At 46.5% G+C, this 23,573-nt stretch overlaps 5 protein-coding genes across 5 annotated transcripts; 1 reads left to right on the plus strand and 4 right to left on the minus strand.

The window, feature by feature from the left end:
- Nucleotides 1-108: 108 nt before the first annotated feature.
- Nucleotides 109-1,535, minus strand: F4813DRAFT_396621 (uncharacterized protein; the record flags this gene model as incomplete). Its single annotated transcript, XM_049247846.1, has 6 exons — nucleotides 109-524; nucleotides 596-637; nucleotides 722-728; nucleotides 790-1,098; nucleotides 1,190-1,266; nucleotides 1,337-1,535. 6 exons carry the CDS (start codon nucleotides 1,533-1,535, stop codon nucleotides 184-186), a joined length of 975 nt encoding a protein of 324 aa, XP_049099043.1. The 3' UTR covers nucleotides 109-183.
- A 1,642-nt stretch (nucleotides 1,536-3,177) lies between these two features.
- On the minus strand, nucleotides 3,178-6,703 carry F4813DRAFT_361522 (DNA replication regulator SLD3-domain-containing protein). The gene is made up of 5 exons (XM_049243532.1): nucleotides 6,365-6,703; nucleotides 5,575-6,294; nucleotides 4,783-5,522; nucleotides 4,179-4,726; nucleotides 3,178-4,118 (listed from the first exon to the last, which is right to left on the minus strand). Exons 1-5 carry the CDS (start codon nucleotides 6,545-6,547, stop codon nucleotides 3,481-3,483), a joined length of 2,829 nt encoding a protein of 942 aa, XP_049099044.1. The 5' UTR covers nucleotides 6,548-6,703; the 3' UTR covers nucleotides 3,178-3,480.
- A 1,492-nt stretch (nucleotides 6,704-8,195) lies between these two features.
- Nucleotides 8,196-12,880, plus strand: F4813DRAFT_90588 (MAP kinase). Its single transcript, XM_049249025.1, has 2 exons — nucleotides 8,196-11,869; nucleotides 11,928-12,880. The coding sequence occupies exons 1-2, from the start codon at nucleotides 8,281-8,283 to the stop codon at nucleotides 12,473-12,475; spliced, it is 4,137 nt and encodes a 1,378-aa protein (XP_049099045.1). The 5' UTR covers nucleotides 8,196-8,280; the 3' UTR covers nucleotides 12,476-12,880.
- Nucleotides 12,881-14,229: 1,349 nt separating this feature from the next.
- Nucleotides 14,230-15,822, minus strand: F4813DRAFT_90595 (histone-fold-containing protein). Its single transcript, XM_049249026.1, has 4 exons — nucleotides 15,378-15,822; nucleotides 15,185-15,318; nucleotides 14,999-15,117; nucleotides 14,230-14,931 (listed from the first exon to the last, which is right to left on the minus strand). Exons 1-4 carry the CDS (start codon nucleotides 15,642-15,644, stop codon nucleotides 14,495-14,497), a joined length of 957 nt encoding a protein of 318 aa, XP_049099046.1. The 5' UTR covers nucleotides 15,645-15,822; the 3' UTR covers nucleotides 14,230-14,494.
- Nucleotides 15,823-17,624: 1,802 nt separating this feature from the next.
- On the minus strand, nucleotides 17,625-19,494 carry F4813DRAFT_90622 (uncharacterized protein). The gene is made up of 2 exons (XM_049249027.1): nucleotides 19,143-19,494; nucleotides 17,625-19,066 (listed from the first exon to the last, which is right to left on the minus strand). The coding sequence occupies exons 1-2, from the start codon at nucleotides 19,276-19,278 to the stop codon at nucleotides 17,805-17,807; spliced, it is 1,398 nt and encodes a 465-aa protein (XP_049099047.1). The 5' UTR covers nucleotides 19,279-19,494; the 3' UTR covers nucleotides 17,625-17,804.
- Between the last annotated feature and the right edge of the window lie 4,079 nt (nucleotides 19,495-23,573).

The following is a 23,573-nucleotide window of genomic DNA, read 5'->3' on the forward strand; positions in this document are numbered from 1 at the left end:
TTTCCCTATCTAGCCTTCCTTGTCAGGTGTTAACTTATAAATGCACAGTAAAATACCTATATAGGCAAATATCCAAGGAGACTAGTTTTAGAGTACTCTAAGACGTTGAGGTACTTGAGTCAGGAGTTAGAGCAGATTCATCCCACGGAAACCAGACATAGGTAAACGGCAGAAAACATATATTTAGACGTGCGAGATATACGTAGGCGGAGGTTCGTGCGGCATGTCCATCACGGCGAGTTCGCGAGTGCTTGGTTGACCGTTACTCGCAAGTCGGATCCAGCTTTCTGTAGGGCGCCAATTTTCACCGGCCCCCTTTTCTGGGGGTTCGTTCGGGTTCGACGTCTGACTAGGTCGCTGATGATCTTCGGTCCTAGTGCTGAACACTCGGGTACTGAGTATCCTCAATCTTTCGTATAGACTAAATCTAGGAAGAAGGGATCTACACATAGGTGCGCAACAGCAGATGACACCACACGCTTGCTGAATGGTTGCCCAGATTGCGTCAAGGACGTTGTTCACATCTGTGGAAGAGTATATTAGCGATAGACTCAATTATATGCTGGTCCATACCTATCCTCGGATAGGTACTTACAGCTGTTGCCGAAAGCCTGAGCAATTTTGACGAAGCCGAAGACTCATGCTCTATAGGTATGTTAGCAAACACTAGCAGTTAGCAAACAATAGCAAAGTCCAAGGGGGTTAGGGTCTAGGTACTCACAGCCCCCCTAACGCGAACAAGAAGCACAGTTGTATCTTGACCACAGGCTTCATATGTAAAGCTTGAACCATCCAAATAGCCAGGCCGACCAGAGCAAAGTCAAGTAACGAGTTGATGCTCTCCCCGCTAGCGAGAAACGCCGGGTTATTAATGCAGTGGCCTGGGGCCGTCGGCGTCCACGATTTCTTCGGGGGTATGCACGTAAAATAGTGGACTAGGTACGTTGCGACGGACCAGAGCAATTGAATAGTACCGACGATCCAGACACAGACGGCAAATGAACGCCGACGAGAGAAGAAGCGATAGTACAGGAATAAGAGGCTGAACTTGGCGAATAGCTGTTGGAGGCAGAATTGAGCAGCTAATACGTATATCGTCTGAGATGGCCCAGAGTTAATTAGTTAAAATTTGGTTGATCAAGCTCCCCTCCTGAAATACCACCAAGAGAAAGGACATGGGTAAACTTACAACTTCTATGTTGTAGAATTGTTCCTTGGATATAGCTCCGGGTTTGTAGGGGTTTCTTCCGTTGAGGGTAACGAGAACTGAGAAGAATGATGAACGTTAGAAGTAGTCTACTATCATGGATAGATAGCATTGTATACGGCAACTCACTATAAAGTAGCAAGGCAACATATATTAAGAAAAATATCAGAGCTAGTAGAGCAAACCAGTCTTCCCATCCAATTCTACGTCTATTTCGCCTTGTGGCTATAAAGCGGAGCGCAGTAGCTACGATGCAGGTCGGTGCTGTAATGAGGCACACGATAAAAGCAGCTGTTTGGTGAGAATCTTTGGTGATTTCAAATCCCATTGCAGCATAGATATCTTATGTAGTTCCTTTTCGTTCGGGCGAGTTGTGCGTATACTCAATGGGTTAAAGATAAGTAGCTCTAAGCTTAGAGACTCGCCGTAGTTATATCCATACTTAATTCAAGAAAGTGTCGGACCTGGATGTTTTGTGATGGGTAATATACGGGCATGACTACAAATCCTAACAGACAAGTACCTGGACTACGGATAGCCTTACATATAAAACAAAAATGTAGAGACAATTATGTAGGTTAGACAAATAGAAGAGCCACCTAGGGCATTCGTAAGGTGCTGTAGTGCTGCACCACGACCTGAAGGATTTGGCTGCATATAAGACTTGAGGCGCATTTCCTAACCATCTATTCGCACGTGGGATATGTCTACGCATATGATATCTAATAAAGGCAAGCTTGGCAGCCGCCAAGAGGAGTCAGCATTGTGCTACTCTATGATATAACTCTCGACTAATTCGATACTATTCTTATCCTCAGACATTGCCTTCATAAGCATACCTCTACTTGAACTCTTCACGGTATTCCAGCACCGAACGTATAAGTGAATTAATTGAGAATATAGGTATGCATTGAATAGTGAAAATAGATGTAAACCAACATTTGTTGTATAGTTATGCATAGATAGAACAACGTTGTCATTATTTTATAGCGAAGCGAGTACCTTACAGGAAGCCGAGCCGTTTGCCAAACAGCCACCAACCCGTCCATACATAATGACATCATCGCTTTACCTTGCCTTGACGTAAACGCGTGGAGCTACAGCGATGATACACCTACTTGAGTAAGTTGCGAATCATCTAAGCGTCGAGTTCGTACATGTGAAACACATAGCAGCATATGCATATAGATATACTATTTTAGAGCGACTGCATGCAGGCACATCAACAACGGGGAGCCGTAGGCTGAGAGCACGTAGGGCGGAACGATCCTTTGGGTTGAACCCAGCCCATTAGACAGATCGGCCTGCACTGCAGTAGTCAGTGCTTACATCGCATAGTCTGGATCGTCCAACCTTAGGGAGCCATACAGATCTTCGCGATCAACCACGTGGGAGGTCTTCAGAGATGACTGTACTTCATCTTATATTACCTAGATATTTACACAGCTTGAACGTCGGCAGGTAAATCTATCGAGAAGCGCGGTGTTATTATAATACATCGGATACTAGGTACCCCTCATGCTTTGACGGCAAGGCTCGATGGTAAGGCGTTCGGAGCTAAATATGTTATATCTCTATAAATCGGTGTGGTTGTTTTTTTACTTTGCTCAAATCGCAATGCTTAGATTATTATTAAACCGTGGTACGCGGCGACGTTAATAGCCTGAATTGTGATAGGGTTATAGTCCAATAACAATTGTCGATCTCGTAGCCTTACTGTGAAATCCATCTTCAGAGCCTCCGACGTCCTCGTACTTGGGCTTTTCAAATTGAGAAGTACTACAAGATAGTCCTAGACTTAGTTCTTCCAAGTCCTAAAAATCGTATCGATCGGAAACTATGGATGTAACTTAGATTAAGCTAAAATGCTCCTTTGACTTGCTTAAGGAGGCGTCGCGTTCAGTATTGGCCCTATCCGGGACAAGACTCAAAAAACTACTTCCGAGGCTTCCGGTTTTTATATTCTATTATCGTTCCGAGCCTCAAGACTGCTCTTGGCAAATATCTATGTCTTATCTATTATTCCTCGATTTAGGGACTTAGTAGTGTAAAAAACCAGTTTATGATTCCATTAAGTATATCATTGGCTCTGTGCGCTCTCTTCTAGTATGTAATGCTTCGAAATGCTGCTTTATCTAAACGCCTCTAATGCCGTCGTATCGTTTCGTCTTTCGTCATTAGCCATGCCACTGCTTACATGAGCTTTGATATCCGACTTGCCTCCAAGTCCATCAACGAGTGGCGTTGAATCATCTGGTACATACGAGAACCCCTTAACCAAGTTCGTCAAAATCATCATCCCAACCCAACCGTTCAAAGATTGAAACCCTCCTCTCGGGCTCTTTCACATTCTCGGTAGTAGAATTCCTAGTATCGGCGATATTTGCAACATCTTTATCAAGAATCCTCCGTTTAATTGGTGTGGCTGCTACGAGCCCTTTTAATGGAATAGGTGCAGTGCGAGGCTTAACTGGGGTTTCTGCGAGTGCACCAGGCGGAGAACTAGGCATTTCAATTCCGCTGTCACGGAAGGACGCCATGGACACTTTCCGAGCCATGATGGGTGATGATGCAAGAATGTCTGTTTCATCGACCTCGGGGAAAAGGAGAGCGCTCTGCCTAAGGGTCGAAGGTCTAGCAGGGGTTGCCTGAACCTGATCTGCTGAAGTTCTCGAACGAGGAGAGGTTTGGAATTTATCGAGGGCAAATGCTGCTTCGTGAGTGCGTTTCCTTGGCGCGGAAGAAGGAATCAAGGAAGATGAAGGTGTACTACTTGGTTCAGCAGGCCCCGTAATTCGGGAATGACTTGGCTGATTGCTGGCGCTCGTGCCTAGTACATCCTTGAAACGTTTTCCAATAGGAGTTGCCTTAACCACATCGGGGGGTTTGTGTTGAGTCGGCTTTCGCGATTCTATGGGCAGGTTAACATCATACAGAAGTGAAAAGTAAAGCGGAATCAACATCCACTTACTCTTTAGTTGAGAGAGACTAGTAATAGCACGTCTCTCATCTGCTTCGGCCATGGCCTTACCGATAACGTCCCTATTAGGACGTCTAAGGGCAGATATCGCATCGTGCAATTCCGCCTTAACCAAGGCGTCCTTCTTTGCCCTCTCCCCTTCTAATCTTCGTTTGATGGGCACCAATGCAGGCGCACGCGATGTATTGTCTTTAGATGTAATAGAGTCTGCTTTGGGAATGTTTGAGATGGATAATGGCTCGCTGGCTTCTCGCTTCAACATGGATGTGGAAGCAGATCTCATCAATGCTATCACTCCGCTTGGGCCACGCGACATACTTCGACGATGTTTCTCGGTCTCCTTAGAAAGAACACTCTCAAGTGTCTTAGATGATTTAGACGTTGGGCGCTTCGTTGCGGAGCTAGATTTCGACTTGGACTTTACAACCGGCTCCGAGTTTTCCGGGTTTCTCGACTTAGATGTTGATGGCGGCATCATGACTGGCCCACCTAGCTTACGGTTGATCGAATCACACTTTTCCGGTAATCTTGCAGAGAAGCTTTTGGTAAATGTTAGCAATTAATGATTTTTCATATATCAAGGGAGCTTTCTTACAATGGTACGATGATATCGACACAGAAATCTTTCAACGGGTCTGATGTAGCCCTCGACGACTTCTGCGTCTCCAACTGCGCGCTCGCCTGGGCGTCATCTGGCAATTTAACACCATCCAACGCAGTAGATTGCCAAATGCATAGTCGGTCCGCATGAACATCGACGAGAGACGGTAAATTATGTCGATTGCGTTTCTTCGTAGAGTTATCCTTGGGTGCTTCGGCAGGAAGCTCTTCGAGAGGTAGGCCTGGTAGTTGTGAATCCTGGTTACTCTGAGACGGAACTAATGGTTCTAATGCTAAGATTTCGAGGATAATGATCATCTGTAATTGCGTCTCCCTCGAACGCAACCAGGCTACTTGAAGTTTAGTCTCCGGCGGTTCAGTTGTCGTCATCGCTTCATCATCCTTAAACTCAGGCTTGCGAGCACTCCACCACTTTTGAATATATTCATGCTCCATCGGATACAGGCCGTTTTTGCCAAGCTTCATCTTCCTAGTCTTCCGCTTCTTAGTCTTTGCATTACCTTGTTCAACATCGGAGTCTTGGAAGATGGGCTTCATTTTAGAAATTAGGTCCGGAATTGTTTCCCGATACTTCTTATCGATCTGTGTAGTTGTCATAACAAGACTTTTCAAGAAGTCCACGAGATCATTCATATCCAAATTTGAATCACAGTCTAGATGAAAAGCAGCACGTGCGCGAGACAGAGGACCTTTCGCAAAATATGCCAAGGAACCCTGGAGAAAATATTAGACAACTAGCAAGAAGAAATATACTCGAGGAGCCTACCATTGAATGATAAAGAGATTCAAGATACTGGTTACGAATATTATCGAATATACCCTCCGCAGTTGGCGTCGTCATCAGCTGGCCCACTGTAGGGGCCCTTGGAATCTGGCTCTGAGTTTGAGATTTGGGCTTTTCGGTGAATAAACTCTCGAGAGAAATCTGGGCGATCTCAGGCTGCGACTCGTCATTGTCTTGGCCGGGCGTAAGTGGCCGTACTGGTGGAATAAGCTGGGATGTTGTTGAAACAGAACGAGATCTTGCAGGTTTCTTTACTAGAGATTGTATGGCTTCTATCGCAAGTCTCCTCTTCTTAGTCTCGTGGTGTAAGTGGGGAGTAGTTAATGGGTATGATGTATTGGAATTCATGAAAGTGTTGGTCCGCTTCTCGATAAGTTGGGTGCACGACACCGTAGCAAGCCGCCGAAGTTCCCGAAGGTCCACCCAGGAGCCAAATTGGCAGAGAGAATACAACCCGTCCGTCTGACGTTCTAATACGTAAAGGGTTTTATCGGATTCTAGTCGGGCAATGAGAACAACAGGACGGGATCCTATGCGACTCTCGAGCTCTAGAACTTTAATCTTAGACTCGAAATATCGCGAGAATTCGAAGCTTCCATATGGTGAAGAGAGATCGAGGAATGAGAGCTGAAGATGTTCGCGAGGCAGAATCATTAGAGGCTGAAGGCTACGAGGTTTAATCGATATATTTGGGGGGTGCGGCTGGAATTGGAATTGGGTTAGCAATGATTATAAGATAGTATCAAGTGGTCAGACGAATGAATTGACCTACCTTAATCACAATTGAAGGTCGTAGGAGCTCTTCCATAGCTTCGACATCCCTTTTGCGCTTCAGGCTCGGGGAGCCATCCGCTGGACTATCATGACTAAAGTCGAGGTGGACATTAGGTGAAGGCATATGAATGCTGCTGGACGGTAGACGCGACGCGTCTGAACCTAGAGCGCCTGAAGGCATATAGATTCCATTTACCGGTATATATGAGCCTTAAAAGTAAAAGGAAAAAATGCAAAATGAGGTCACTATAAAGTCTATATTATGACAGAATTGAAGGCTACACCAAATGCACCCAGTCGATCATAGATGATATACTCTAATGTAAGTACATTTAATGCGCCAAAAGGAGAAAAGTGCACGGACCGGATTTCTAAATCTTTTTTATAACTTCACGCGTTTTTTTTTTTGGCCTACACGGTCTCTACGCGATGAGGGGTACAAACAGGCAAGACAGGTGCCAAGAGGTACCTATCTCCAACTGCAGGTGCCCTGTACCTAGGTACCTACCTATAAGCCACAGATACAACATCAGGTACTTAAAGATACCTAGGAACATAGAAATTACCTAATCTAAGGTCTCACCTGGGCATCCGTGGCGTATGTTTTCTGATGCCGTCGAGAAGCTTAAATCAACTAGGTAATTGCCAGATATGGAATAAGTTGTTTACTTACTGCGGGCTTAGCACTTTAATTTCGAAGAAAATGACAATAATGCGCTTTAGCAAGCTAAATCCTTTAATGGGTTATCGTCCGACTTTTATCTCGGCATTCAACACATACATAATACTTACTATATGTACTCATACACAATACTGTACGATGTACTGTCAACAATGTTTACCATTTACAATTTCAGTTATGAAGTTGAAGTTGGAAGTTGGAAGTAATCTGAAATCAACCTAGGTTCTAACCTAACAATATCAAATTCGGAGATCATTGTCCGTAACGGCGGAATCGTGGCGTTATAGGTACTTCCACACTCCCGCTGAAACTGCCACTAGACACGTATCGGATATTGCTCTTTACTGGAAACGGGTAAGAATGATACCTAAGGTATGTAATAATGTGCGCGTCCGCTGAACTTTTACTGCAACACAGCAGCGGAGCTCTAGCTCCAAGGCTCTGACAAAGCTTGTGTTACCTGCAGCTTACTTCTGGTTAGCTGCCTGATAAGTTCATACGCCGTTGTCCCTTCGCCGCCCAACCAATCAACCCCAACTTTCCGTGCTACATCTTTTTAGTCTCAAGTATCGAAAAGTCGCTTATGCAGGTTTCTGAATCGGCAGGCTTATTATAACTTATTATTACCGATTACCCTGATTCCTCTGACTTTACCTTACATCGATCACCTACTTCTATCTACGTACATGGATGTCGATTGATGCCATTGTCGCCATCTCGCAGCTAAAATCCTATTTACTTCCAAAGCTCGGAATATTTAATATTTGATCTTCACTTTGATCTACACTTTGATCTTCAAGTAATTAGTCCTAAAATACCCTAAAATACCCCATTGTATGAACTTGATTTCCGTCATCTCATCGGATCGATCAATTTGGTACTCTTCAAATAAATCAGTAGAGTCGACTAAAAGGTGCCCGACTGAGTGGGAACCTGCAGCACCCGCTTTCGTCCACTTGCAATTTCAAGGGTTTTTTTTCGGGTTTTTTCCCTCATGGATGACCCCGGTCTGGTCTATCGTGAATAGCTGCCGGCTGACTTGCTTGGCGTCTTGTTTTTGACTGCGACTAAACCAAACTACAACCCTATTGTCGCTTTTAATACATACATTTCCCATCTTCTAAACCTCTAATCTCCCTTGGCTCACGTGCTAACATCTCCGGATGACAAACTGACTAAACCTTTGTGCTTCTGGATTTGGTTCCAGCGAGTGGCATTCGTTAACTCCCGACATGTCCGCCGAAACATCGCCACGCGCCGTTCGATTCTCCCAGAGCGAAGTCGAGCTGGCACAGGATAAGTCTAACTCTCAACGGCCTATTGCCATTTCCACCGATTCCGACGGCTCGGGCTCATCCGAAGACTATACACATGATCTGCACGAGCTCGAGCGCCAGGACGAATTGGGGTCTCTTGCCCCTTACGGAGATGGTAGTATTACGAGTTCTATGGCATCGCTGGCCCCAAATTCGGTTGCAAACAATGTCGGGAGATCACGAGCTTCCGCGGCCGAAGCGAGCGTTAATAATGTCGCGAATGGCGTCGGTAACCGACAACAACAACAACAACAACAACAACAACAGCAGCAGCAGCAGCAGCAGCAACCGCAGCAGCAACAAAGACCCCATGTGACGCGCACTCCCTCCAGCACTTATGCTCCCCAAAGAGGACCTCCCCTACAACCCGGCTTCATCTCTACCTCGACACGGTCTGGATCACGCCGACGAGATCCTGCCGACAAGTTCCGCGATCAAGAGCCCGCCTACCTGCGCATGATGCGCCAAGACCGTACTCCTAATGGATATTTCGATCCTTACACCCCTAGCGTCGACTATTCTGATGAAGAGTCTGAAGGCGAGACCCCCTCTTCGGAAGGTGTCTTCGACGACCGCTTCCCTAACGACGAGACTATAATGTTCCAGAATTTGATCGACGACACGCAACCTACCGAGGATGATATCAAGGATCCAACGAACCGCGAGCGGCTAGAATGGCACGGTATGCTAGCAGCAGTTTTGACCGGCGATGTTGTAAAACAAGAGAAAAAGCGGCTTATTGGTACGTCTGAGTTATCAGGTGGAAAGTCTACCTACAAGAGTGAATTGTGGCTCGGAATCAGGTCGAAAATGACAGGCCGATCCCTTGCTGTCCAGCGGAGAATAATCGAAGAGGCGCGAGGAAACCTTGACCGAACTATTGACGAGATCACTCGGTTCGAAGTGCAAGGTGAGACTGCTGCTGGTAAACCTGCCATTGAGCAGGTCCGAGATATCGTTAAGAAGATAGAAAAGTGTGAGGGTCTATATCCCTCGTGGCAAGCGATGGGAATCGCGCACCAGCAAGTCACGTCTCAGTCGTTCCAGGAAGTCTACGATGTTGTCATGTCTTGGTATAATACCAATGAGATGATCAACACCGAATTGTCAATTCTTAAGAAATGGGTAGGTAATGAGGACCTCGATTTCCAGAGGACGAAGCAGAGGTCGCCGAGTACCAATGGTTTAAGCGACGAAACTTCATTTCTAGACCGTCTTTTGAAAGAGGACGGCCTAAGGTCGTTGCACGAAGACGACGAGACCGCAACGCAAGAACACGCTTTAAAGACAAAGTCGCTCATCCGAAGAAGCATGCTGACGCCGATCTCAGCCACTATTGCCAAGGCTAAAGAAACCCTCATTATGAACTCCGCGGCCTTCCATAAACGACACCTCCCACCTTATATTGAGGAGCTACTTACCCTTATCAGCTTTCCCTCGCGGTTGATCGAGGAAATTATCAAGGTTAGAGTAGCGTATGCCAGGAAAATGAAAGAAACCACACAGCAAACCCCTATTCTTCAAGACCAGATGATATCGCAGTTTGAGATCTTACTAAAGCTTGCAATCCGTATAAAGCAGGAGAATCTCATGGTGTCTCAGCCCCAGTCTGGATGGAACCTACCGCCATGTATTGATGAGTCGTTTGATCAGGTTGTACTCGATGCCCTGAAATATTACTTCAAGATGTTGAACTGGAAGCTTAGCAGAAATAAGAACACTTTTAAAGAGGCCGAAGTTCTGTTCCAAGAATGGGATTTCGCTAACGAAATTGGTCAGCATCTTGTTGGAGGTGACATAGAAGTCGCCGAGCAATTTAGCAACCTCACATACAAAGCCCTAAACCGCCTAAGCCAGACATTTGAGCGTGAGCTTCAGAGAAAGCCTAAGGAGAGCCCAGACGACATGAGCAAGAGGTACACGCAAATGTTGGATACAGTACGAGTTAGACAGAGAATGTTGCAGCGGTTCTCGCGGATGTTGAGCGAGCATTATGAGAACGCATCAGACATGAGCATTGCCCTTGGCGCCGAGGGCTTGAGATCCCTGTACGAACGGCTTTCGGTCACTGGGCACTTCCTCGTCGATGAAGTAGATGGCATTCAAATTATAGCATCGCCAGCTCTCATAGGTCGTGACCATGAGGTTCAATTAATACTACGAACTTGCTTCCACGAGCGGATTTCAGAGGACCCCACGGACCCTTACGTATTGATACTCCGTCCGGAGAATCCATTGCATTGGTTTGGCAATCGGCGTCCTCAGTCTCTCAATATTGAGTCACCTGATCTTAAGCTCGGCCAAATACGTCTAATCGCAGATGGATCTCAAGACCGGCTAGCGAACGCGAGGAAACTCTTCCTAGAAACAATCGATATGCATCTCGATCTTATTGTGGAAGCACGCTCAAATCTCCACAAAGTCAACACTAGACTATTCGAAATTCGAAAGGTTGGCTTCAAGCTTTCCAACACATTCATGGACAGTGTTGAGATCATCCGAAAGCAAACGAAGGGGTTCGACTGCCAAGATCTAATACAGACATGCTTCGTCTTTGCTACGGAGTTCGGCCAGAGATCGCTCCTATATATGGACAGCAACCGGCGGCAAATGAACAACATAAAGCTCACCAAACTTAGTTTGGACTGGGTTAGCTTCATATGCGATGACTGCAAAGTTACCGATCGCAAGTCTTTCCGTTGGGCTGTACCTGCGTTAGAATTTGCAATGGGCATGACAAGAGGTCGACAAATTTTAGGACTTGGCGATGACGAATACGCAAAATTACGCGCCAAAGTGTCGGGGTGCATGTCGCTTCTCATTTCGCACTTTGATATTCTAGGTGCCAAGTCTAATCAAGCCGCACAACTGGAGCGCGAGCGTATCGAGACTCTCGTTGGACAATTCAAGAGGTTCGACAAGAACCGTATGCTTGATGATGAAGAAGCCATCAAATATAAACAAGAGCAACGTCTAATCCAACTCGCTCAACTCGACGAAATACAGAGACGCAATATCGAAGAAAGACAAGGAATTGGACGAGTGCTTGAGGTTTCCAATGAAGTCGATCGATCGCTGGCTTACTTGTCATCCTCTGCTACGAATGTCACGATGAGATGGCAACAAGGACATTTCGTTGGTGGTGGTACGTTTGGTAACGTCTATGCTGCTATGAATTTAGATACTGGTCATTTGATGGCTGTAAAAGAGATCAGACTGCAAGACCCCAAATTAATACCGCAAATCGCAACACAAATCAAAGACGAGATGGGTGTTTTGGAAGTTCTCAACCATCCCAACGTAGTCTCCTACCACGGTATCGAAGTGCATCGCGACAGGGTCTATATTTTTATGGAGTTTTGCTCCGGTGGTTCGTTGGCTGCTCTGTTGGAGCATGGTCGGATCGAGGATGAGCAAGTTGTCATGGTTTATGCACTGCAGCTTCTTGAAGGTCTCGCTTACCTTCATGAGAGTGGTATCGCTCATCGTGACATCAAACCAGAGAGTAAGTTCACCCCTTTCATTATTGTCCCCGAAACAACCCCATGCTAAATAGCATCCAGATATCCTACTCGACCACAATGGTGTCATCAAATACGTTGACTTTGGCGCTGCCAAGGTTATTGCACGACAAGGACGCACTCTCGTACACGGCTTATCTGCCACGAAACCTAATAAGTCGATGACAGGCACGCCCATGTATATGTCTCCCGAAGTTATCAAGGGTGAGAATCCAGGGCGCGCTGGAGCCGTAGACGTGTGGTCGCTTGGGTGCGTAATTCTCGAAATGGTCACGGGCCGCCGACCGTGGTCAAACCTCGATAATGAGTGGGCGATTATGTATAACATTGCTCAAGGCAATCCCCCGCAGCTTCCAAATATAGATCAGTTGAGCGCGCAAGGAATCGACTTCTTGAACAAGTGCTTTGTCCGAGACCCGAAAAGAAGAGCAAGCGCTGTCGAATTACTTCAACACGAATGGATCATGTGGATCCGCAACCAAGTCGTCGAGCCACCGACTCCAAGTGACACCAGCAGCAACTCAGCTCAAAGTACACCACATCCTTTTTCGGGAATCAGGGGAAGTGCGGGTGGAGATGGCTTTTATTAGGAATACGGGCCTGAAGATTTGCCTTTAATTCAAGTTACAGAAACCAAAAAGGATGGGATCCCGCCGCTTAGCGAGACAATACTGACTACACCAGGTGACAATGCTACTATTCCATTCCCGGCGTACGTAGACAGGGAATTCAACGCGAGTAGCCGGCTACTTCCTCCTACTAACATGCAGGCGGCGCAAGAGTCTGCGAGAAGGGCTCATATTAGAGAATCTGTCAGTCGAGCAAGAGCGGAATCCGAATCAGCTATGCCTAGCACTTTCCTATTTGACACTCTAGAAAGAGAGTTCGGTCCCAGCTCATCCAACAGCGGACCTTGAAACTCCATGATGATGATGCGGGACTGTTTGGCGGTATGAAGGGGACGAGGGGGATAAGGAAAGCTTATTGTATGGGGTTATATATAATACGACTACGACGGCAGAACAATGTTTGAGATGCACTGACGACTTGAGATTCATACGTCCGGCTGCATGAGCGATGGAGTCGAGAGTGGTTTTTGTTTTTCGGCATTTTTGGGCGTTACGGACTGTACAACGGGGAACTAACTAGGGACGCCTCGGGGCTATACTCATTTATTTGGTAGACTACTATGCTAGTCAAGATGTTACTATATAACCCTAGGTAGACTAGTTGCTCGGAGGGAGACCGATGCGGTCGGTTGGTCGGTCGGTCAGTCAGTCGTCAGTCAGTCAGGACTGTATCGGTGGAGTTGGAAGTCTTACGTATATATGTTATACAACTAACTAATACCCTGTAATCGCTTACCTCGGCGTCCCACGTGAGAACGTAGCATTGCATCGATGCTGTTGTTTTACCTTGCCGCACTGTCTTGCTTATTCATGGCGGCATCCTCGCTTCCTATACGACGTCCCGGCCGGAGAGCAGTCCGCGATGGTATTACCCGAAACAGAGCGGAGTACGGAGTAAATGTCTTCGGAGATAGGTCGTTCCTCGGCGAGACGGAGGGCGCCGCGCGGTGCGAGACGCGTAAGTCGTTTTTGGCGTTTTGATGGCGCATGATGATGATGATGATGATGATTTTACGTGTATAGTATTACAAAAGGAGGAAAGGGAAGGGAAGGGGAAGGGGGGGTTCATAACTCGATGTATTGGTGTGTTACATGTGTTACATGTGTTACACGTATGGCTGTTATAGCTATGTGAGGATGGCTGTCGAATAGACAGGCAGGCTAGGTGGTTTATATTGACTACCTATGTATTGGACTTGTCTGTGGCTGTAAAAGAGCTGGCTATCAGGTAGCTAGCTACTATAGGTAGAAGAAAGTAATGAATGTAAATGATACCTACATACCTAAAGTAGGTAAATGCATAGATGTCGATCATGGAATATCCCCCCCCCCCCCAGCATTACTAGAGCGACCCTACCCTACCCTATCCTACCCTACCCTACCTTAAAAGATATATAATAAATACCTACCTATATGTCTACCTACCTACGAAACCAAAGCGCTTGGCATAGACGCTGGGAAGGTAACATAAGCAGCTAAGCAGGTAGGTATGTAACAGTCACGCCGCTGCAACAGTGACGGGGCGAGGCCTCAACTCCTTAAATATAAACAACACACCAAGCGCAGATGCAATCACGTACAAGCAAGATTTTCTCGCGCCAATCATTACAACGGTGTTAGATAGATAATAAGAACTAGGAACCGCCGTATCGATTATCTCGTCCGATTGGTAATGAATATCGAACTATACTGCAGCTGAGAATTGGGGTAGGGATACGTGATGTGACTGACGCTTGTGTTAAGGGAACCGGTGTGCTGATCCTGGAGGGCATGAATCTTTCTTGGTGTTTTCTGCTCAAGCCCTAAGATACATGCGATGTAGGGAGTTGGTATACCCCAGTTCTCTGTGCCGTGATATCCACTCCAAGGCCAGTCCTCGGGCTGTCTCTCCTATTTAACGATAGGTTGGGCATCTCTTAGCACGCGCGTGGTTCGGTGTGATCAAATGTGCTTCCAACAGCCTTGAGTTGCGCCGTCACTTCAGTCACTGTCTCCATCATCAAGAGCGTCGTCGTGATCATCACGGGGTTCGCGGTCCTCCAAGCGGTCAGGGTCATTCCCCTCTTCTTCTTCTTCTTCTTCTTCCTCCTCCTCCTCTTCTTCCTCTTCCTCCTCTTCACCGCCCTCATTCTCGTCCTCTTCCTCGTCTTCTTGCTCTGGCTCCGGTTCCGTCTCAGCATCACTATGTTCGCGCAGCTCGTCACCAACATCTACTTCCATAGCCGAGTCATCAGGCGCGTTGGGCTTCTGTTTCTTCAGGGCGCGCGAGCCTGATGAATCCGGCTGACTCGTAGCTGCGGTAGAGGCAGCCGACATCATAGAGGAATTGGGTTCCACACCAGCCTTCTCAGCCTTTTTCGCAGCAGCCACCTTTCTACGGTAAGTATTACGTTTTGTTGTCTGGGTCTCGTTAAACTCTAGAGTTTGTGTAAGTCATTAGTAGTTTGCGTCGCATAGGATAAGCGAGACAGGATCAATGCGTACTCTTGAATTCAGCCTCGAGCCTTTCGCGGAAGAAAGGGAATTCTATATCATCGAGGGCGGTGAAGACATCAGCAGGCATGATAGTCTTCTTGTTAGAGCTTTGTGTATGCTCGTTTGCTCTGTTACCGGGTTAGACATCTGACATAAACTCTCTCGCAAAGCTCTAGTTTTTATATAGGAACGTACGCATTAGCAAGGTGGCTAATGAATACAGTAGCGCTCTTGCTCATGGCCAGGATAGCATTTGCTTGGATCTGGGTATTCGGAGGCAGGACACCTTTGGCGAGGCGCATTATTATTGACTTCGGAAGGGTGACATCCTATAATAAAATCGAGTCCTTAGTCACAATTTGCGCAAAGCAGTTATTTCCTTGCGTACCTCAATGGTAACATTATCCTTAGAAGTGCTATCTTTCCTTTCCTTGTCTTTCTCTGTAGGCGATGCAGCAGCCTCCACAGGTCGTTGGGTATCCATTTCTATCGAGGGCGTAGGTTGTGGCTGCACGGGCTTAGACCGCGCGGGAACCGAGATAATAGGGCGAAGGGAAGTAGAAGAAGTATCTACATCGGCATCGGAGCCGTCGTAGACGAACTGGGCCATGGATAAGTTGCTCTGTCGAGCATTGTCAGTTTTACGGGGCGGCATGGTGCAAAGTTAGTGCACCGAGGACCGAGGACAGAGGACCGTGCAATTGGGATGCAAAAGCTGTGTCGGGGGAAGACGTCACTGGCTATTACGCGAATTATTGGTAGAGTCTGTACTTGAGGATGTAGAATGAAAAGTCGTGGCTGATTTAGTTGATCATTGGAACTTAATTGATTATGTCTAAGTGAAGGATGGAGAAGGTACGAATACAATACATGAGATTATTCCACTAATAGCGCGTGCCCCACGTTTTGACGCGCCCCAGACGCGTAAAGAGCTTTCCAAGTTAATAAGGTTGGGAAGGAGCTTTAGTTATTTTTTAATAACCTTGATTAACTGCTAGGTTAGGTTAGTTCTCTATCTCTTATTCTTTCTTCTTTCCTCTTTCTACTATTATTGCAATCTCAGGTCTTTCTATTTGATTTGATTTTTATTTATTTTTATTTTATTTATTACTTTTTACAGACCTCTAAACAGCCATTTCCCTTTTCTGTTAAATATGTTCAATGATTATTCCACACCATGAATAGCATCAAAGCAATACCCTCCAACATTCCAGGCTCAACAAGTTATCAATTAGACAAGTTCAACCCAGCCCCCTTAACACACTTGAATTTTCCGATCAGCCCAATGAGCCTTGGTCTTCTTATCAAACGAGCCAGCAGCTTATAATGAGACTTAGTTATACCTATTTCGGGGGGCTAACTGCACACCCAAAACAACACTTGGCAACTCCACGTGCCATATAAAAAGGAACTCGGAACGGCAGCAGAATATGCCGCATAAAACATACCCACTTAAGCAACCTCCCTACTCCCTGGGGAACAATGTTTGATCGGCTGCAAGGTTAACAGTACACTATGTAATAGTATGTACATAGTCACAAACAGGATTATGTACGCACAACAAATATCACACGCATGAATCACGAATATCGATGAACATGGTAATAAAACGTGGCAGACACGAGAGTCTATAATGGCGATCACTGATCCACGAGATCCACGAGAGATCCCCGGGACACCCCCAGTTGTGACGACCGCTCCGTAACGGCCCCATCCTCCCTTTCTGCAACCTTGTGATTCGGCATGCGTTTCATTTTGCAGATTCCGGACGGATGGAAATTCGAACCGAGCCTAGCATCAACTGTAATTTCACAACCACCAAAACTTGAGGCTAGCAAAGACCCTAAGAATGTTTTACTTCGTTTCAATTAAATTTTGTAATTGAATAGCAGGAGGCTTCAGGCCAACTACAGGTGTAGTTTTACCTACAGTCCGAATTTAATAAGTCGCTGGAGAATTGAGGATTTGGCAGTTATACCTCACTACCTAGGTATACTCCCCTACTCCCCTTATAGCCTCCTCTGCTCAAGCCCCTAAAGGCCCATTTCCCTACCTAACGTCAGTGGGTTAAATGAGTCCGAGCAACATTAAGACCTCTTTCTGCCTTGTCGCCCTACTTTACTTGAGCTTTTCATAATGCAATGTCATATCTTTAATGACATAATGATAAACCATCAAGATATCGCCCCCATGCCCAATGCAGAAATGCCATCTTGTCAAATCCCTCTTAGGGGATGCCATAACGCTTCATCAATAAGCTTCCAGGGTAAAACAAAAAGAAATCTGGGGTATATCCTTCGTGTCTCGCGTTTCTCGCGTCTTGACGTTCCTAAAAACTCCTGAGGAAGAAAAAAAAGTTTAATGCAATTAAAAAATATATATTGTTGCTGTCGGCGTTGTGCCACAAAGCCAAGAAATCGGGATGTATAAAAAAAAATGGCATCATGTTGATGCATCGAAAAGGGGTATGAAGCTGACAGGTGAGACAAAGGGCCTGCTATTGGCTGGCTAACATGCAGTTTCCAAAGCGAGGCTGACCCTTAAGCAACCTGAACGATGAAGGCGCACGGTCCTCTTCGTTCAGTTTCGTTCCGTCGAACATCCACGTGTAGGTATGATGGTATTGTTTCTTTGGCAGTGCGCGAGGATAGTCGAGCCGGTCCTTGTTAATTCCCCAAGGCATGTTCAAGGGCTGAAACAGACGAAGCACGTCTAGATACACCCCCCTCCACCCCTAGCAAATCCTCAAGGTTTGGATGTACAAACCACAGGGATGGGAGACTTGGATGTCGAAATAGACGACGAATTATAATTCTCAGCCGACAGCCAATCCTATGGTGCTTTCATTCCGCCGCGATGGAGGCGGCGATAAGCCCGTAAATTGGTCGTTTTCTCCATAAGATATTCTCGGCGGCGGCGGAAGCGGTGAATTCGAGTAGATACGATGGATTCGTGAGTAGCCTTCACTCGAGCCCCTAGGAGGCGATGTTTCTACTGCACTATCCCGCCATGAAGGTTCGGAAAAACTTCTTAAACTGTTGCTACGCGATTCTTTTCGATTGTTCATGACCGGCGAGTTCGGTGGTAATTTATGCAATCTTGACGGGTGTCGTCTCGGGGCTGGTAGGAATGGGTCGTCTCCAGGGATCGCCTCGTCCGTCAGACCGGATCGTGCGTTCGGTGCCCGTGCCAAAACAGCCCCGGGAATTTCCGGTAGGTCAAAGCTGTTCTTGTCGCCGATAAACGATCTCGGCGATATTACTTCGAGAGATGGCCGAGCGCCGTTTTGGTATTGGATTAAGCTTGGGGCTCTTCTGGTAGATGTTGATATTGATCCGTTCTGCGAGTAAGTGGGCCGAGTCGTAAACCTATTGGCCTTCTCTGCTGATCGATCCGACTTCCACGTTGCTATCTCATCGTCACCGATCGGAGTGATGCCTCTGTTAAATATTGGTAATCTTCTCCGCCGATCTCCCGTGCATAAATAAGCCCCCACTGCAATTAAAACTACACCTGCGACGCTCAGAACCGTACTAAGGACGATAGTTAATATTGAACTTCCGCTTCCGTTATCATTCGAGCTGGCACTGCTGGGAGTCGAAGTAGAACTGGGCATCGTGGCTGTTCCGGTAGGTAGGGAAACGGGGTTGGAATTCAGCACAATGGCTGTCGTTTTAGAATTTTCACTCAGTGTCAAGCTGGTAACACTAGATGTGATTTTAGAGGCAAGGAAAGTGGTCGGTGAGGGTAATCCCGCCGACCGAGAATTTGTCGTAATGACAGTCGTGAGCTGGGCCGATGGAGTTTCGGGCAAAGCTACAGTAGTTGGAGTATTTGGTGAAGCGAAAGTGAGTATTGCTGTGCCAACCACAGTTTCAACGATAGTCGATATCGTTACTAGATTGGCAGTATTTTCTACCGGTGGCAATAATTCCACTGGAGGTGGTGGCCTTCCAGGAGCGGGCGGGCCCGGAGGACCGATACCGTCAAGACCTGGTGGGCCACGTTCCTGCTTCGTGATGCTCGACGGAGTGGTATCCCGTAACGAAGTGGCTACCAGTGAAGGTGCCAGAGGTTCTGTACAAACAAGTTAGCAACCCGATTCACAAAGATTGAGTATCACGGAAATCAACATAGTCTGCCTTGAACGAACCCTTCTGACTGCTCAGACTTGGCAATGGCAGGACTACCGACAAGTTCCCACTTGGGGCATTCTGACGAGCATATAATCGTGAAGTTCGAGCTACACCAGGTAAGCCCAGTAAAAGATAGACCGTCAAAAATATCATAGCGAGCGTCTCCAGTCATCAGTCTCAGCTCAGCTGGACGAATATTCATCAAAGCTCCTCAACCACGTTCACCACGTTGACCAAGTAAATAATCAATGATAAGTCGCATTCAGCCATTGACCCGCCTGGCTATTATGAAGTATTTGTAGTATGAATTGAGCGAAATGAAGACAAAGAAAACTGCAGCTGGATTGTTAGGGGAAACAGGTAAGAAGAAATCAACTAACACTTAATGAGTGTTTCTCACTCAAGAACCTGTTGGAGTTTGAGGGGCGGCGGAACAAGGAAGAATAAGCTTGATAACTGTTCAGTATACAGTATGTAAGTTGGTCTCTTCATGTAAGAAGGAGATGGGAATCCCCGCTGGAGACCAAAACTTGAAACAAAGGACTGGCGAAATACGAAATTGCAGTATTCCACCCATATGTATAGGAGCGCAAGCTCTATACCTAGGGTGACCTTTTTGCTGCTGGTCGAAACGGAGCCGTGCGCAGAGGAAATCTACGCTAGGGAGAAATGACTGGAGAGGGGGGCAAGAGATCTTGATATTCCTATTTGCGTGGAGGCGAGGAGAAGACATTCACCTACTATGTACATAGACCGGATCTACAAGGGTTAGTAACACACCAAGCCGTAGAAAAATGTGGACAATGCAAGCCGAGAAGGGTGTGCGGTTGTACATAATTAAGAGGGGAGTGGATCTTGGTGCCGTACATATGTAAGTGCGAGCCTGTTTTTAACAAGGGGAAGCTATATGTAAGTCCAGGTATGTTTTCGCGCGGGTTGTTTCGAGAACATCATACTGGACCCATCATCACAGCGATCGACAAGAGCTAGAAGGTGATAACTCGATGAGGCTGGAAACGGGCATGAAAAAAAAAGGGCCCATTGCTGATCGCTATGGGGGTTCCCGAAGGACTTATTTAGAAGATTCCTTCGCAATGGATCTACTGGAGCACCTCGACCTTTGTATGTAGCTGCACCTCATGATACCTTTCTACACTAACGTTGATCCCAGATAAGACAAGGGGGTAGCTTACCTAGTCTTAGAGTTGGCGCCCTCGGATAATAGAGAACCTAGCAAGGGTTGTATTTCATGGTCAGACCCACGACCACGAAAAGCTAGGTTTGCGAGGAAATCCGTACGGTATCGAAGGTACAATTTCCTAGGTTAGTACGGAATTTGAAAAGACTCTCTCCCCTAACTTAGCCCCAACTTGGCCCCATCAAATCCCACGATTTATATATGATTTACGGATTACTTACATATGTACATGGTGCATACCGTTCAAAATGTGGTTAAGCTAGGTAGGTAGGGCCAGTCGAGATAATGAGAAACACGGCCCACGAGGCGCCAGGTGTTCGCGGCCCTTCTTTCAGTCTTTGAGACAAGACCTTGGCTACAGCCTTTCTTCACCTACCTACTTTGGGGGATGCGTTAGTACTATTTCCTCGTAGGGCTCCTGCTAAGATTCAGGTACGCGAGGCATAAATGTAGAGGCTGGCGAATGAGAGATCTAAGGCGCACCTCTTCCAAGAGTAGGGCCTCGTGGATTAGGCGGGGTGGTGTGAGTAAAGTACACTAGCCTCAGTCGAGTTTAAGAGTCGAGGTATGCAAGGCCAGAATAGGAGGAGAGGAGGGGTTATCCAGATCTAGCGAATAATAGCGCTCTCAGGGCCGGGTCAACCACCTTTTTGCTATTTCCCCTCGACTACCGAAAACGGGACCTCGCATCGACGACATCTCTGTCACAACTTGTGCCAACCGGGTTACACGCTCCCACGCATTGAGTATATTAGGCAGGGCCCGTCAGGCCAATCTGACGTCCCCCTCCCTTCCAGAGCGTCAACGTGCTAGAAACGTGCGTGCTATCGTGAGCGTGGGATTCGTCGATCGTGTGTGTGTGTGTCTTGTCTCGGAGACGTTTGCTTACTTGCCTTTGCCTGCTTGGGCTTAATGTATGCAGGTAAGAAGGGTGGGTGGGTGAAACCCGCCGTTCGGCTTCTGCATGTCCTTATTCTACGGTGCATGCTGCTGCTGGTCACCACTGCATGGGAAATCAGAAGGGCGAGCTAACCAGGCTGAGGTTTTGTCCGCAAATGTGAGTCCAGCATCGTGCAACCTCTTCGGCCAAGTAAGAGTTCTGCCCTAAACAGACGAGATGTGACAGCCTCTTTTGCAACTGTCTCTAGTTAATATCTTCTTCTCTGGCGGTGATTATAGATAGTTGCTTCTGTTTTAGGATCGGTCCGTATAAGTCAATGTCTCGTCATATCTAAACAGTGGCTTGGCCCGGCCTCTACTTCTCGATTGACAGGCGGCGTTGTCTCGAATAGAGATTCATACATATACCGATGTACGTCATCAATCATAAGAAAGTCGAAACAAGCCACAATGCCGTGTTTCAATGCTGTATGCTGTGTTTAGAGTATCAACAACTGGTTTCGGTCTAATTGTGACCCGACCTTGAGAGTGTTGTAACCTCCGTTGGCGGTTCGGTGGTGGTGTGGACTGCCATTGGGCGATCCCTTTGTTTTCGGACCCCATAGTCCGGAATATTTAATCCTACTTCGATTCCTGATTCCTATTGCAACTACGACACCCTGTCGGGCAAGGAAAGCTACCGAGATCTCCTCACCTATCTAATCGGCCTGGCGAATAGCAGTAGGTCGAGCCTAGGTGAATAGTATTTGACGCTTTCAGCCCGCAGGTGATGAAACAAGAGTCGACCGTCGTGTACGGCTGCCATTGGCCCGGTGTGTTGAGCTACTAATGTGCCTCGCCCAAGTACAATGTAGTAGACATGAGTAGATGCATGTAATATGTACCTACACTCGGGGGCATGGACAGAAGTGTCGTCGGCTCCGAAATATTGAACCGGCCATTTATTACAAGCTTCACGATAGTATTCTGACTTTTAGTTATGGTGTTGAGAAAAATCAATCAAATGACCAGGCCAGAAGAAGCGGTCAAGCTCAGAAATCTCCTGAGGCTCAGAGCGTGAACTGGGCGAATGCCACAATGTAATTTCACGACAGAAATGAGCGTCGATGGCGATGTAACGGAAGACTTCCAAGGTTCGCGCGCCAATCTTTTTAGAGCTTTAGGTAAGCTCGAGAAAATCTACCTAGGTACAATACTTTAACTACATAAGGTAGGTAGGTACATAAAACTTGTACATTAGCCCCCATAATTAACCGCAACTGATCCCGTTAACTCCGTTAGTACTGTAGCTACGTACTACCGTTTCTTTACGGAGATCGGCTTGTTAACCGTGGTCCAAGCTCTGTGATATTTCATACATGCAGCAAAAATCCCTGCGTACACGTACTTACATCAGAGATACATAAAATAATAATTGTCTTTCTCCAAACAAACCAAAAGCGTCTGTCTTGAGGTACATAAACAGCTCAGCCACCCCCATCCATAATAGTTATCGTACGAGTAGATGTCATTGAGGTATCCCCAGATTGATGCTCTACACTATGTATGTACATAGCTCTCTAACCTAGGTACACTAATGCGTACGGCTTACAGCTTACACTTCCACTGAAAGGTCCTCTGAAAAGTCAAAGCACCTAAATCGTCGTCAGCCTGCTAAGCCGAAGACCGAAAACTCTCCTGTTGATCTTCGTATGTGCATACAAGAATGAGGCAAAGCAAGAAGCTTTGGTTTATATTTCCCGTAACTACCTAGTTATCGTGTGGAACTACGTACTAAACATAACAAAAGTTGTGGAGATGGCAAACCCGAAATTGGGAACATCCGTTCTCCCTTTCGCTACTTGTTACCAATTCATGCCGCCTCTCGAAAGTTGGGACGGACAAAGTCATTAATTCTCCGACCCATCGGAATGTTAGTTCAGGGTTCACTACCTGATCTACTAATATAGGGCTTACACGTCTATATTAATACACTTTACATTACATAGTATGTACATATCTAGTGCGTGTTGGTTATACGATACCGATAATGCCCATCGCAATCCTCTTGATAAGCAATTTATGCACTTCAGCTGATCGTATACATAAAGCCGGCCACATGACTCGATAGTGGATGCATCCCCGAGGCGTAGCAAGCAAGGAAACGCTAGACTGTGCGGCTGGCTGGCTAGCTAAGTTAGGTACGTACATGGATCAAGCTTGTAAATGACTTAAATGACTTACTAATTTACGCCAGCCGATGAATTATCGCGTTGTGTAGCACGCTGTTCAGCCTTGTCTCGGAAAGACATGTGATAAACTAATTCAAGACACGAATATGCAAATTTATAGATTTTCTTACCTGTATCTA

This window comes from Daldinia decipiens (assembly GCF_022478715.1).
Source record: "Daldinia decipiens strain CBS 113046 unplaced genomic scaffold F4813scaffold_19, whole genome shotgun sequence".
Taxonomy (NCBI): Eukaryota; Fungi; Ascomycota; class Sordariomycetes; order Xylariales; family Hypoxylaceae; genus Daldinia; species Daldinia decipiens.

Bases quoted from the DNA above. Each gene is read 5' to 3' on its own strand.
- F4813DRAFT_361522 (XM_049243532.1), bottom strand. From the start codon at position 6,547: ATGCCTTCAGGCGCTCTAGGTTCAGACGCGTCGCGTCTACCGTCCAGC. The intron at 5,523-5,574 runs GTAGGCTCCTCG...TATTTTCTCCAG, and splicing joins AATCTCTTTATCATTCAATG to GGTTCCTTGGCATATTTTGC. The intron at 4,727-4,782 runs GTAAGAAAGCTC...ATTTACCAAAAG, and splicing joins GTCGATATCATCGTACCATT to CTTCTCTGCAAGATTACCGG.
- F4813DRAFT_90588 (XM_049249025.1), top strand. From the start codon at position 8,281: ATGTCCGCCGAAACATCGCCACGCGCCGTTCGATTCTCCCAGAGCGAA. The intron at 11,870-11,927 runs GTAAGTTCACCC...AATAGCATCCAG, and splicing joins TCGTGACATCAAACCAGAGA to ATATCCTACTCGACCACAAT.
- F4813DRAFT_90595 (XM_049249026.1), bottom strand. From the start codon at position 15,644: ATGCCGCCCCGTAAAACTGACAATGCTCGACAGAGCAACTTATCCATG. The intron at 15,319-15,377 runs GTACGCAAGGAA...ATTTTATTATAG, and splicing joins AGGATAATGTTACCATTGAG to GATGTCACCCTTCCGAAGTC. The intron at 15,118-15,184 runs GTACGTTCCTAT...ACCCGGTAACAG, and splicing joins ATTAGCCACCTTGCTAATGC to AGCAAACGAGCATACACAAA.
- F4813DRAFT_90622 (XM_049249027.1), bottom strand. From the start codon at position 19,278: ATGATATTTTTGACGGTCTATCTTTTACTGGGCTTACCTGGTGTAGCT. The intron at 19,067-19,142 runs GTTCGTTCAAGG...TTGTTTGTACAG, and splicing joins AAGTCTGAGCAGTCAGAAGG to AACCTCTGGCACCTTCACTG.